General features: G+C 48.0%; 2 protein-coding genes across 2 annotated transcripts; both read left to right on the top strand.

Annotated features, from left to right (window-relative positions):
• Window positions 1–6,601: 6,601 nt before the first annotated feature.
• PRM3 (protamine 3) lies at window positions 6,602–6,874 on the top strand. The gene has a single exon (XM_049903874.1). It carries the CDS (start codon window positions 6,602–6,604, stop codon window positions 6,872–6,874), a length of 273 nt encoding a protein of 90 aa, XP_049759831.1.
• A 3,931-nt stretch (window positions 6,875–10,805) lies between these two features.
• Window positions 10,806–12,077, top strand: TNP2 (transition protein 2). Its single transcript, XM_049905026.1, has 2 exons — window positions 10,806–11,208; window positions 12,061–12,077. Exons 1-2 carry the CDS (start codon window positions 10,806–10,808, stop codon window positions 12,075–12,077), a joined length of 420 nt encoding a protein of 139 aa, XP_049760983.1.
• Window positions 12,078–15,053: the final 2,976 nt, after the last annotated feature.

The following is a 15,053-nucleotide window of genomic DNA, read 5'->3' as shown; positions in this document are numbered from 1 at the left end:
TGGGAAGCAGGTGGGGTGTGCTCCAGGAAGAGCAAGGAGGTCAGTGTGGTTGGAGCAGAAGCAAAAAGGACGAGGGGCAGGAGGAGTCGGAACATGAGGCCTTGTCGGCGGCTGGAATGGTCTGAGGTGGGATGCTGCATTAGTTTCCTATGACCATGAACTTGGCTTGAACTATGACACATGAACTTGGCTTAGATTTATTCTGACAGTTCTGGAGCTGCAAGTTTGAAATCAGTATCATGGGCCAAAAACCAGGTGTTGGCAGGGCCTTGCTCTGGAGGCTCCAGGGGAAAATCTATTTCTTGCCTCTTCCAGCTTCTGGTGGCTGCTGGCGTTCCTGGGCTGTGGCCACATCTTGTTCCCATCTCTGCCTCTGTGGTCACATTGCCTTCTCTGTCAAATCTCCCTGCGTCTCCCTTTCAAGGATAATTGTGATTGTATCGGGCCCAGCTGGGTAATCCAGCTCAGGATCCTGAGTCACATCTGCAAAGTCTTTGCCTTACAAGGTTCCCAGGTTCCAAGGTTCCAGGCTCAGACCCAGGTTCCAGACATTGTTGTAGAGTCAGTCCCAACTCATACTGACCCCATGTACAACAGAATGAAACAGTGCCTGGTCCTGCCCCATCCTCATAATCTTTGCTATGCTTGAGCCCATTGTTGCAGCCACTGTGTCCATCTTGTTGAAGGTCTTCCTCTTTTCACTGATCCTCCACTTTACCAAGCATGATGTCCTTCTCCAGGGACTGGAGTATGCGTCCAAAGTACGTGAGCCTAAGTCTCATCATCCTCACTTCCAAGGAGCATTCTGGTTGTATTTCTTCCAAGACATATTTGTTCGTTCTTCTGGCAGTCCACGGTACATTCAATATTCTTCGCAAACAATTCAAAGGCATCAATTCTTCAGTCTTCCTTATTCATTGCCCAGCTTTTGCATGCGTATGAGGTGATTGAACATACTATGGCTTGGGCCGGGCGCATCTTTGTCCTCAAAGCTTTTCAACACTTGAAAGAGATATTTTGCAGCCAATTTACCCAAAGCAATACATCATCTGATTTCTTGACTGTTGCTTCCCTGGGCATTGATTGCGGATCCAAGGAAAATGAAATCCTTGACAACTTCAGTTTTTTCTCCATTTATCATGGTGTTGCTTACTGGCTGTCTTAGTCATCTAGTGCTGCTGTAACAGAAATACCACAAGTGGATGGCTTTAACAAAGAGAAATTTTTCTCTGTCTAGTAGGCTTTTTTAGTGGGCTACGAGTCCAAATTCAGGGTGTCAGCTCCAGGGGAAGGCCTTCTCTCTCTGTTGGCTCTGGAGGAAGGTCCTTGTCATCAGTGTTCCCTTGGTCTGGGAGCATCTCAGCACAGGAACCTCAGGTCCAAAGGGTGCACCTTGCTCCCGGCGCTGCTTTCTTGGTGGCATGAGGTTCCTTTGTCTCTCCACTTGCTTCTCTTATATCTCAAGAGAGATTGGCTTAAGATACTATCCAATCTTGTAGACCTCATCAATATAACTGCCACTAACCCATCTTATTATATCATAGTGATAGGATTCACAACACATAGGAAAATCACATCAGAAGATAAAACGGTAAACAATCACATAATCAATCAAGGGAATCATGACCTAGCCAAGTTGACAGATATTTTGGGGGGACACCATTTAATCCATGACACTGGTCCAGTTGTGAAGATTTCTGTTTTCTTTATGTTGAAGTGCAACCCATACTGAAGGCTGTGGTCTTTGATCTTTATCAGTGTAAATGCTTCAAGTCTTCTTCACTTTCAGCAAGCAAGGTGGTGTCATCTGCATAACGCAGGTTGTTAATGAGTCGTCCTCCAATCCTGATGCTGCATTCTTCTTCATACAGTTCAGCTTCTGGGATTATGTCCTCAGCATTACAGATTGAATAAGCATGGTAAAAGGGTACAACCCTGATGTACACCCTTCCTGACTAAACCATGGAGAATCCCCTTCTTCTGTCTGAATGACTGCCTCTCTCTCAGTCTATGTACAGGTTCCACGTGAGCACAATTAAGTGTTCTGGAATTCCCGTTCTTCGCAATGTTATCCATAATTTATTATGATCCACACAGTCAAATGTCTTTGCATAGTCAATAAAACACAGGTAAACATCTTTCTGGTATTCTCTGCTTTCAGCCAAGATCCATCTGACATCAGCAATAATGTCCTTCATTCCAAATCCTCTTCTGAATCCGGCTTGAACTTCTGGCAGTTCCCTGTCCATGTACTGCTCCAACCGTTTCTGTTGGATCATCTTTCTTCGGAATGGGCACAAATATGGTCTTCCAGTTGGTTGGCCAGGAAGCTGTCTCCCAAATTTCTTGGCATAGACGAGTGAGGACTTCCAGTACTGCATCCGTTTGTTGAAACATCTCAATTGGTATTACATCAATTCCTGGAACTGTGTTTTTCATCACTCCTTTCAATGCAGCTTGGACTTCTTCCCTCAGGAGTATGCTAGCTCCTGAAATGGGTGAACATCGATCATTTCTTTTTGCTACAGTGACTCTGTATATTCACCATCTTATTTTTATATACAGCATTTTTTTTTATATATACAGCATTTTATTTTACAATTTTTTGTTATTTTCATAGAATACATTTCACATTAGAGATGCCCAACGTAAGAAAATGACAGTTGGTTACATCATAGTTTTCTATTTGTAGGCAGACTATTTAAGGACATTTGAAGGCTAAGTCTCAGTTTAGAATCTGTAATATTGTAATACATCTACAAGGGGACCTCTTCTCTACATGGAACTTCTCTATATTAAAAAAATTCTCCAAGCTCTTCCTCCTATGACTTAGAAACTAGTAATGAGAGATATCAGCATTTTCTTATTTTAAAAGTATCCCTAGGACATGTAACTACCAGCAGCTGGCATCGACTGCACAGAGGCAGAAGTTTTCAAAAATTTTCTGCAAAATCTTTATTTAAAGAGTTAACAGTCTTTCCCATTGTCCATCATTCCCAGAACAAATGTGCAGGAGGTTTGGTCATAATGTGCTGAGAGTAATAAACTGAATTCCTGTTAAGAGATTGGTAAATTAAAATGCTAAAGGTCCTACATGATGTTCAGTTACACTGTGAGTCTCGTAAGAAGTTAGGAGGCAATCCCAGTGTCTCACCATAATACGGAACTCAGTCTCACTATTTTGTGAATATAATTCCTCTCAAACCTTTTCCTCAAAGATTAAATTCTGAATTTAACCATGTGACTAGGAGAAGAGGGTTTCTCACCAATGGACGTATCTGTTATTTCCTCCTTACGGTCAGCTGAATGGCATGACAGAAGAGAGGCAAACAGGTGGACAATCATTTTTTAAGGCATTAGGTCAAAAAAGTCAGAGCATCCGCAGCATGGCAACAGCTTTGGGGATGCCCACATCGTGATAGTTGAAATAACAAAGGCCAGCAGAGGTTAAAGCCGAGAGTGCCAGGGGGCCTGCCATGGCAGTTTTCTGTGATGCATCCCCAATGGGCACAGACAGACAGTAACAACTTGTCCCATACCCCAGCGACTATGGAGAGTGAGGGCTGCAGCCAGGGAGTAGTCCATCACAGAGCAACGATTCAAACAAGCAGTTGGGAGCAAGCCCAGGAGCAAAACACTGAGAACCCTCTCACCAGTCCAGTGGAGAGATGCAGCCTTGGAACCAGAATGGTGGCTGGGGGACAGGCGAATGTGCTGCACTCCTGGGATTGGCTGGCCCTAGAGAAATTTTGAGACATGGGCAGGTCTGACAACCGGGGTTTGCAGGAACCGCAGAAGACACTCAGCCTCCAGAGCACCACCAACTTGGTCCTTATGGCTCTTCCTTCCGTCTTCTTTTGATGTTTCCTGTAATGTTTGATACGTTTCCCGTAGAATTCTTCAATATTGCAAATCGAGGCTTGAATTTTTTCTTCAGTTTTTCAGCTTGAGAAATGCCAAGCGTGTTCTTCCTTTATGGTTTTCTAACTTCAGGTCTTTGTGCATTTCATTTTAATATTTTAGTTCATCTTCTCGAGCCACCCTTTGAAATCTTCTGTTCAGCTCTTTTATTTCACCATTGCTTTCACTCACTTTAGCTACTTGACATTCAAGAGCAAGTTTCAGAGTCTCTTCTGACATCCATTTGGGTCTTTATTTTCTCCCCTGTCTTTTCAATGACCTCTTGCTTTCTTCATGTATGATGTCCTTGATGTCATTCCACAATTTGTCTGCTCTTCGGTCATTAGTGTTCAATGAGTCAAAGCTATTCCTGAGATGATCTCTAAATTCAGGTGGAATATACTCAAGGTTGTATTTTGGCTCTCGTGGACTTGCTCTAATTTTCTTCAGCTTCCACTTGAACCTGCATATGAGTAACTGATGGTCTGTTCTGCAGTTGGTCCCTGGCCTTGTTCTGACTTATCATACTGAGTTTCTCTGTCGTCTTTTTCCACAGATATATACAGTCAGTTTGATTCCTGTGCATTCCATCTGGCGAAGTCTATGTGTATAGTCGCCGTCTACATTGTTCAAAGGAAACCCTGGTGGCCTAGTGGTTAAGTGTTACAGCTGCTAACCAAAGGGTCAGCAGTTTGAATCCGCCAGGCGCTCCTTGGAAACTCTAGGGGGCAGTTCTACTCTGTCCTATAGGGTCTCTATGAGTTGGAATCGACTCAACGGCACTGGGTTATGTTGTTGAAAAAGTATTTACAATTAAGAAGTTGTTGGTCTTGCAAAATTCTATTATGTGATGTACTGTGTTTTTTGTGTCACCAAGGCCATATCTTTCAACTACCAACCCTTCTTTGTTTCCAACTTCCGCATTCCAATCACCAATAATTATCAATACATCTTGATTGTATGTTTGATCAATTTCAGACTACAGAAGTTAGTAAAAATCTTCAATTTCTTCATCTTTGGCATTAGTGGTTGGTGCATAAATTTGAATAATGGTGGTATTAACCGGTCTTCCTTGTAGGCATATGGATATTATCCCATCACTGACAGCACTGTACTTCAGGACTGATCTTGACATGTTCTTTTTGACGATGAATGTGATGCCATTTCTCTTCAATTTGTCATTTCCGGGATAGTAGACCATAAGATTGTCCAATTCAAAATGGCTAATACCAGTCCATTTCAGCTCACTAATGCCTAGGCTATCAATCTTTATGCGGTCCATTTCATTTCTGACGGCTTCCAATTTTCCTAGACTCATACTTCACACATTCCAGGTTCCAACTATGAATGGATCTTTGATGCTTTTTCTTCTCAGTTTGAGCATACCTTCTCAGCAAATGAAGGTCTCGAAAGCTTTACTCCCTCCATGTCATTGAAGTCAACTCTACTTTGAGGAGGCAGCTTTTCACTAGTCATATTTTGAGTGCCCTCCAACCTGAGGGGCTCATCTTCCAGCACTGTATCGGACAATGTGCCGTTGTTATTCATAAGGTTTTCACTGGCCAATTTTTTTAGAAGTAGACTGCTAGGTCCTTCTTCCTAGTCTGTCTTAGTCTGGAAGCTCTGGTGAAACCTGGTCACCATGGGTGACCCTGCTGGTATTTGAAATACTGGTGGCATAGCTTCCAGCATCACAGCAACACATAAGCCACCACAGTATGACAAACTGATAGACATGTGGGGTTTAGAGATTAGGACGAGGATATTTTAGGGGGCCTGAGAATAGCCTACCACAGACACCACTGGGGATTTAGGACAGGAAATTGGCAAGATCTGACTCACATGTTAGAAAATGGATTCCTAGTGCTCAGAAATGGCCAAATCCCCTTAAAATCATAGCCCTTAACCACCCCCCCCATGCTGAAATTGTGTTGTATGAGCACACGTAGCCTTGCAAAGGGGCAGTGTCATCATGTCATCCGAGAGATCTGTGGCCCCCAAAACGCTTAGGAGCTGCTGCTTTCTGAAGGGTGATTTTAGAGGACCACATTTTTCAAGTCCCTGAAGGAGTTACAAGGGTTTTGTTTTTTTTGTCCTTTTCCAGTTTTATTATATAAGTGTGTAGCTGGATGTACTATTCCCTATGATGACACCCATGTAAGCATTGCTCAGATCAAGCAACAAAGCATTTCCAGCTCCTAGCAGGTTCCCTTGTGTCCCACCTGAAGATAACTTCCACTCTGACCCCATTGTCACAGATTGTTAACAGTTTCCCTCCTGTTTCCAACTCTCATCCCAGCTAAAAAGAGGATTTTGTATTTTTCATTTGGAATTTGAATTTTTTTTTTAAATCAAGGTGAAATTCATGTAACAAAATCAACCATTTTAAAGTGTACAATTTAGTGATGTTTAGCACATTCACAATGTTGTGTGACCATCACAAAATTTGGACTTTCACCAAGGCAAAGGGAGACAGAGGGAGGAAGCACCCTGGTGGGCAAGGCATGGAGGGACCTGGCGTCGGCCTCCCTGCCCTGCTGGTGGCCAAGGTTTCAGTCAGGTGTCGGTCCAGGCTCAGGTGCTGGGGGGAGGGCTCCAGGAGCCCCTTTGTGATGTCAGCACTCTGTCTGCCACCCTCGTGGGCCCTGCATCCCCTCCCAGCTGCCTCCCGCACAGTCCAGAGAGGCAGCCAGCACAGACAATGGGTTCACGCTGTGCCAAGCTCAGCACGGGCCAGAGCCGGGGCCATGAATCCTCCATGAAGAAGCTCGTGGCCTGCGTGAGTCAGGACAACTTCTCCCTGTCATCAGAGTGTGAGGAAGAGGAGGAGGAGGAGGAAGAGGAAGAGGAGGAGGAGGAAGAGATCCCGGTGCAGGGCAAGCTGCTGCTGATGGAGCCTGAGCAGCAGGAGGAGGGCACCCAGGAGAGGCCCATGGCCCAGCAGAGCCCCAAGCCCAAGACGGTGCACTCCTAACCTGCGAAGACGGATCAGGAAGGGGTGCCCACCACTGCTCCAGAGCCAAGAACTTTCAGAGAAGAGTCAATAAAGAATCTCCAAGGAATTCTCCTCTTCGTGTGTGTGTGTGCGTGTGTGTGCGTGTGTGTGTGTGTGGTGTGGGGGGGGAGGTGTGTGTGTGTGATCTCACCAGCCGCTGGGGGTTAAAGATCAGTAGTCAGTGACCCTGCTCCTCATGTTCAGCCGGAGGTTCTCACTAAGGCCTCTCAAAAGGAGGTTACAAATATGGTGGCCAGGGCTGAAAAGACACTTCAGCCAGGCCTGCCCCAGGTGGAGGAACTTCTGAGTCTCTGCAGACTTGGGCTGAGAGTACCTGGGGGACAGGTGATCTCCCCAGCAAGCCCCCTTGTGCTACTCCTAACCCTGGATAGTCTCTTCCTTAAGAGCTGGCTTGTGAGTTCAGCAGGCCTGGCTTCAAATTTCTTTTCTGCTAGTTGTATTTAAGGATGAGGCTAATCAATACCCCACGGGTCGGTGAGGGGAACAAACTGAAATGCTGGGTGGGACCAGGCCTGACATATTAAAAAAAAAAAAAAAAAAAAAATTTTTTTTTTTTATAGAGTCTAATTAAAAGTACCCTTTTTTTTTTTTTTAAATTAAAAGGGTACTATTACTGGGATCATGGTGGAGGGTCTCTTTCCCTCACTGGCCCTGGTTTTGGGGCCAGAGTGTGTGGAGGAATCTGGTTCTTTGTCAGCAACTGATTCTTCTGCCACCCTCCGAAAGGCACCCCCCCTCTGGGTGGCTACCTGTGCCCCCACCAGGAGCTCACTCCTGCCTTTATTAAGGGGTCTAGCTCCAGAGGCAGAGCCAATGCACCATGAGAGCGATGGGCCAAGGAAGCCCCAACAGGCTGCTGGAGGCAGATGGATGCAGGCCCCATGTCCTCTGACTCCCAGCTCGGTGCTCCTTCTGCAACAAGCTTCAAAGTGTCTGCCACCCATCTTGCTCCTGGCTCCCTGAGCCCTTTTCTTTCCAAAAGAAATGACAAATGTGACCTCTGCCCTGATCTGCTCTCTCAGCAGTCCCCCAAGCATCACCCATCTGGGCCCCAGAAGGATCTTGAGCAGGGCTTCTGGGGGTACCAGGACTCTGGGAAGCCTCCGTTTCCTTGGATGCTAAGTGCCTCGAGTCTGCGGGGTACCCAAGGGTGAGGCCACCTCAAAGCCTGCAGATGGCAGAGGGCAACGGGGAGGAAAAAAGAAGGTACCTGCTGTTCTGTGACTCCCACCCCCACCCCTGCAACAGTATCTTGGTCTCCAGCTTTGTCCTTGTATAAGCCTCATAGACCCAGCCACCCATCCATTCACTAAGCAAGCAGCCCCTGCTATATACCCAGGCCCCAGAATTAATAAAAGGTACTCTACCCTGAGGCCCAGCTCACAGTGACAGGGAGGGGCAGGTGAGGTGTTGGGAGGGTCTGCACAGGAAAGGTCAGGAGGGCTATATGGAGGAGAGGTTGGCCCCAACAGTGGACCCCAATCTCCATGCTACACCCACAAGTGTGGGGTTGTGGGAACCAGCAGTAATGGAGTGGGGGTGGAGAGAGGGTCCAGACCTGGAAAGCCTTCATACAGTGGCCCAGCACCCCTCCACAACCAGACCCACTGAGCCCCCTCACGAGGCCGGACCCTTAGAACTGAGCCGGCCATGTGGCCCTGTGATCCCCCACAGACCCGTGAATGATCGTAAGGCTGGACTAGAGAGGGCCAGGCCTGGGTTTGCATCCCAGCTCTGCACTATTAGCTGTGGACCTCTGGGCTGGTTACTCAACCTCTCTGAGCTGTTCTCCTCTTTCTAAAGTGTAATGATCGTACCAGCCTCACAGGGTATGTTAGTCTCCCATGGCTGCCATGACAAATTACCACAAACAGGGTGACTTAAAAACAACAGAAATTTATTCTCCTATAGTTCTTGAGGCCAGATGTCCAAAATCAAAGCATTGTCAGGGCTATACTCTCTCTGGAGCGAGACTCCTTCCTCGCCCTTCCAGCTTCTGGTGGCCCCGGGCATTCCTTGGCTTGTGGCTGCATTGCTCCAATCTCTGCCCCTGTCTTCATGTGGTCTTTTCCTCCTTCTCCTTGTGAGTCTTCTCTTCTGACTCTTATAAGACACTTGTCATTAGATTTAGGGTGCCCCGGATAATCCAGGATGGCCTCATCCTGAGATCCCTAAAAACATCTTCAAAGACCCATTTCCAAATAAGGTCACATTTACAGGTCCTAGGGGTTAGGATGTGGACATGTTTTGGGGGGCCGCCATTGTGAGGTTCAAGGGCAATGATGCCTGTGAAGGGTGGGGCCCAGTACTGGGCCCCTGGACATATTCAGTAAATGAGGGCCTTGTGTGCAATCTGACATGTTCATTAACAACCGCAATAAAAGTGGATAACGGCAACCGCTCACAACAGGCAGAGTTGCATGTGGCAGTAGCAAATGAGATGTACACTTGGGCTGGGGCGTGCTGAGGGAGGAGAGAGACAGGGAGTTCCACAGGGAGAGCTGAGAAAGTACAGACCCCGAGTGCCAAGGGTTGAGCCCAACGGCACTGGCCAAGCTGTGGGCGGGTGGGGTGAGCATCAAGATACCCAAAGACCAGGTCAGGGATGTGGGGGGAATCAAACGAGAGACAGAGGTCTGGGCTTTCGTCTTGAGGTACCGGGGTATCTGAGAAGGGGACGGCGTCATTAGTACTGTGTAGTGTGGCACAGGACTGGGCCGCATTTCGTTCCATTCTGCATGTGGTCGTGGGTGGGGGGAGGCCAGCTCAACAGCAACAGTAACAGTGAGGCTTGGACACAGAGAGGGGAGGAGAGGCAGGAGGTGGGAACTGAAGGGAGGGACACCTTTTTCCAAAGGCCTCCCGTGGCTTAACAGGCATTTCCGGGTGGCAAGGAACGATGCCACTTTGTCAGATAAGGAAACTAAGCCTCGAAAACCAAAATGACCTACCCAAGATCACACATCTGTGCAAACTAGCATTTGAACCTGGTTCTCAAGGGGGAGGTGGGCTTGCCAGGCAGACCCCAGAGCCAACCATCAGTCCATTCAGTTAACCAATCAATTCATTCTCCACCAATCTCTCCATCCCCTCACCAATCATCTATCTGATCCAGCATCCACCTGCCTAAAAAAAAAACTTGCTGTCAAATCGACGCTGACTCATGGTCACCCCATGCATATCAGAGTAGAACTATGCTCCATAGGGTTTTCAATGACTTTTCAGAAGTGGCTTGCCAGGCCTTTCTTCCGCCGTGCCTCTGGGTGGACTTGAACCTCCAACCTTTCAGTTAGCTGATGAGTGTGTTCATAGTTTGCACCATTCAGGAACTCCTTCAACCACCCAGCCAGACATTTACTGGGGTTGGAACTGTGCTCCTGGCATCCAAGCAGCCCAGGTAGAATAAAAAAAGAGTGCTGATACTGCTACTAGACAGCGTTTACTGAGCTCTTACTGTGTGCTGGCCCTGAGCTAACTGCTTGTCGTAGGTTCTCATTTAATTCTCTCCACATCCCTATAAGGTGGGTACTACTATTGTCCGCATTCTACGAAGACAGGGAAATTGGGACCTGGAGAGGTGAAGGCCCAGGTCTGACCATGAGGGAGGAGCAGATCTGGGTGGAGACCCAGCTCAATCTAGCCCAAGGGCCCCTACTCTTAACCAACAGATGGGACTACGCTGAGTGCCTCTGAGAGCTGCCCCGCCCTGGGGGTAGGGGTAAGGGGCAGGGGGCCTTGCCTGGTCAGGCCACATCTGTTGCACCCTCTGTGGCCTGTGCCATCACAATCAGCCCCGACTATAAAACCAGGGGCTGCAGCGTCGCTGTAAAGCTGGGCCTGCTGGCAGAGGAGGAGGAGGAGGCCTTTGCCCCTCCAAGTGTGGCCTCCCATGGACACCAAGACGCAGAGCCTTCCCACCACCCAACCCCAGCCCCATAGCAACTCTCGGTCCCAAAGTCACATCCGCAGCCAGGGCAGCTGCAGCCACCACTGTCAGGCCTGCAGCCAGGACTGCCGTCGGAGCCAGAGTTGCAGCCAGAGCTGGAGCTCCAGCCAGAGCCCGCCCAGCCACCGCAGCCTGGGCCACCAAGGCCAGAGCCCAAACCCTCGCCTGCCACCGAGGCACCCCAAAAAGACCATGTACTCCCACCACTCTCCCACGCGGTCCACTGTCCCTTGCAGCAGCTACTCCAAGAACAGAAAGACTCGGGGAGGAAAGGTGAACAAGAGGAAGGTCAAGAGGAACCGGCAGGCGTACAAAACGAAGAGGCGGAGCTCAGGCCTTCATGCAGGTGGGCAAGGGCCACAGGGCCCCACAGATGAGGGGAGCAGCCCAGTTGAGCCTTGGAGGGGCAGTGAAGTGAAGGCTCTGCCTCAAAGCCAGGTCACAGAGGAACCAAGCAAGGGCAAAGAGGGGGAAAAAGAACAGCAGTGGGCTAGTTGAATGTATGACGTGTTGATGGACCGGTTCTTCAGATAAACTGGGTCCATGACTTGGGGGATGGTAGACTGGACAGACAGAAGGTGAGGTAGATGGAAGTATGGATGGGTGGGTGGTGGCTGGGGGATGACTGGGTAGAGAAATTTTTAGAAGATGGTTAGGTAGATGGATTATAGAAAGGTTAAGATGGTGTTCCGGGTGGGTGGATAACACATATTAGTTGGATGAGTAGAAAGCTGAATGGATATATGATTGGTTGGCTGGATGGATAAATGAATTGGATTTGATGTAAGCTGGCTAGAGGAATTGGTTGATTGGGTAAATCGTTGACTGGATGATTAATGGGATAGATACGGTTGGAAAGGATGTTGGTTGGTTGAATGGATGGTGAATTGGACATGCAATTGTACAGGTGGATGTAACTGTATGAGAAGAGATGCTTGTTTGGCCTGGAGTGGATGGGATAATAGTTGAATTGAATGCTGGATAAATGGATGGAATGAGTGAATTAATGGATGGCTGAATGATGAATGTGACAAATAGATGGATAAATGGATGGATTCACACAGGTCAAAAGGACCTTGAGGACTTACTCCCACGTCCCAAATTCGATTACAAATGAGCACTCCAAGACCCAAAAAACCGGGTTAAGTAACTTCATGAAGCACTCAGCTATAAAAGGACCCTTTTCCATTCCTCTTAGGGCGGAAATACAACTGATGAAATGGTACCCCAAGCCTGTTCCTGTGTCAGGTTCATCCAAATGAGAAATGCCACCACATGTGGAATGCTAGAAGTCAATCTTACTGCAGGAACATGTTACTATGGTGATTTCTATGCAACATGGATTAAAGCTTGTACACTGGAAGACTAACCTTCCTTTTGTGTCGGCATTTTGATTTCACTAATAAAGGTGTTACGTATTTAGGGGCCCAGTTTGGAAGCAAAGGAAGCAGAGTTTATTTAAGGGGCAGGGACATGCCTAGTGACGGGACCTCATGAAAGTGTATGGAGCCAATGCCAGCACAGGGGCAGAAATGCACGGGGAGGGGTGGATGGAGATGACAAGAAGCCTTCAAAGCGGACAGGCAACACTGCTTGTGTGGGGTCCTCTTTGCCCAAATGCTCCCATCTGCATACACACACATACACACACACACACAGGATGCCCATATGCTATTTATGTGGTCCACATTCAACAGCAAGCCCAAGAGCATAGCAGCAGCTTCTATTCTCTAGACGGGCAGAAAGAAGGGTTAGAAATGTGCATTTTGCAGCCCAGGATCAGTTTCCTTGCTATGTGACCTTGGGGTGGTGATCAACCTCTCTGAGCCTCATTTGTTCCTTCTGTAAATTAGTAGTATCTACCTCAAAGCTGCTATTTCCACAAATCTTTAAGAGGCTAAGTGTGTTCTCAAAGTTGTGCAGGGCTCTGGGGACAGACATAAATAGGACATGCAGGACCCTGCCCTCACGGAGCTTGCAGTCCAGAGAAAAAACATGAGAAACTCCACAAACTCGTAAACACAAGGCTTTTGGCTCACACTGAGTCCCAGCAAGGGAGCAGGCGGGGCTGGGGAGGGAGGTCAGAGAAGGCCCTGTGGAGAGCTAAGGGTAGAATGCTCCAGACAGAAGGATCAGCATGTGCAAAAGAGCCAAGGAGGGAAAAAGCTTGAGGTGCTCCAGGAGATGGCCAGAGTAGCCAGAACAGGGTAGGTGGGTGCAGCACACAGGGTGGAAGAGGCAGGTGCCAGATCACACAGACGGGAGGAGCTTGGACATTAATCTGGGTGTGATGAGAAGCCACTTGGGAGTGAAATGATCTGGCATGTATTTTTAAAGACAGCACTGGCTGCTGTGTGGCGAGTGGGTTGTAGGGGATGGGAAGGGGCAGGAGGAACAGTTAGCAGGCCATGGCCACAAGAGAACAGTGGCCTAGACTGGGAGTGGGGTGGCACTGGAAAGCCTCTGAGACAGATGGGCCAGAGCGAGCGAATTCTTCCCAAGATTATGCCCAGAGCCCTGCCTTCCTCATTCCTCCTTCAGCAAACAATTACCGAGCATCACCTTGCACAGGCACTGGGCTCAGGCCCAGGAGGGAAGACAAAGGTGAGCTTCCCAGGGAGTTAGACAGATGCATACATAAATAACTCTGTGTTAAATTTAGTCAAAAACACACCTCAGCTTTCTCATCTGTGAAGTGGCGTGCTCACTGGCTGGCTGGGAGGGTACAATGGCATCATAATGTACACTGTCATCTAGTCCTGGTGCTATGCATATAGTAGGACAAGATGAACCTTTGCTGTTACAGATTGAATTATGCCCCCCAAAATGTGCTGTCTTAGTCATCTAGTGCTGCTGTAACAGAAATGCCGACAAGTGGATGGCTTCAACAAAAAGAAATTTATTTCCTCACAGTAAAGTATTCCAAATTCTAGGCATCAGCTCCAGGCGAAGGCTTTCTCTCTGTCAGCTCTGGAGGAAGGTCCTCATCCTCAGTCTTCCCCCGGCCGAGGAGCTTCTCAGGTGCAGGGACCCCAGGTCCAAAGGACGTGCCCTTCTCCCGGTGCTGCTTTCTTGGTGGTATGAGGTCCCCTTGTCTGCTTGCTTCTATCCTTTACATCTCAAGAGATTGCCTCAAGACAACAGTCCAATCCTGTAGGTTGAGTCCTCACTAACACAACTGCCGCCCATCCTCCCTCAGAAGCAGGATTTACAACATATTGGGAAATCACACAATACCAGGGGAATCATGGCCCAGTCCAATTGATACACACATTTTTGGGGGGACATAATTCAATCCATTACAGTGTTGTAAATTCTAATCCCTATATCTACGGTTATAATCCTATTTGGGAATGGATTTTCTTTGTTACGTTTAAAGAGGCGACGTTCAGTGTAGGCTGTGTTTTAAGCCAACCGCCTTTGAGATATAAAACGAGCAGATTAGCAGGGAGGAGCAAACAGATGGGAGAAGATAGCACCATTGTCACATGAAGATCAAAACCAAAAGCTAAACTGTTGCCATTGAGTCAATTCCGGCTCATCCACCAGGGCTCTATAGATCACCAAGGAGCAAAAGAATAAGCACCTTCCCCCAGAGCCAACAGAGATGCCTTTCCCTAGAGCTAGCACCCTGATTTTGGACTTCTAGCCTCCTAAACTGTAAGAGAATAAATTTCTGTGTGCTAAAGCCACCCATGTGTGATGCGGCTTTAGCACACATTAGGTAACTAAGACATTTGCTACAGGGAATGGTCAGAGTCCCATGTACATTAGCTTCTGACCTTCAAACCCCATCAATGTGGGCTTTAAGGCCCAACTCAAGTTCACACTGGCTGCCATACTCCTTGGCTGGGGCACCTTGGACTAATCAGGTCTACTCACTTGCCTCATCCATCTCATGGGGTAATAAAGGGCTCGACAGCTGATGTGTGTGAAGGTGCCTAGCAGAGTCCTAGGCATGTGGTCACGGTTATTTCCTTTATTATTTCATCTGGGACTTGGGCTGAAGGATTGGGGTCCAGCTGGTGGAGATGGTAGATGGGGACCAAGTGGAGGGGAAAGGGACTGCTCAAGTGAGCCTTGGGAGAAGGCCTAGAAGAAATCTGAGTTTTGCAGGACTTTGGAGCCTACCCCAGGCAGTAGTGTGGAATGGAAAGTCCTCTTTCAGATCTCGGCTCTGTGGCCCTGAGG

Source organism: Elephas maximus, chromosome 12 (genome assembly GCF_024166365.1).
Source record: "Elephas maximus indicus isolate mEleMax1 chromosome 12, mEleMax1 primary haplotype, whole genome shotgun sequence".
NCBI lineage: Eukaryota > Metazoa > Chordata > Mammalia > Proboscidea > Elephantidae > Elephas > Elephas maximus.
This window is presented reverse-complemented; position numbering and strand designations above follow the sequence as displayed.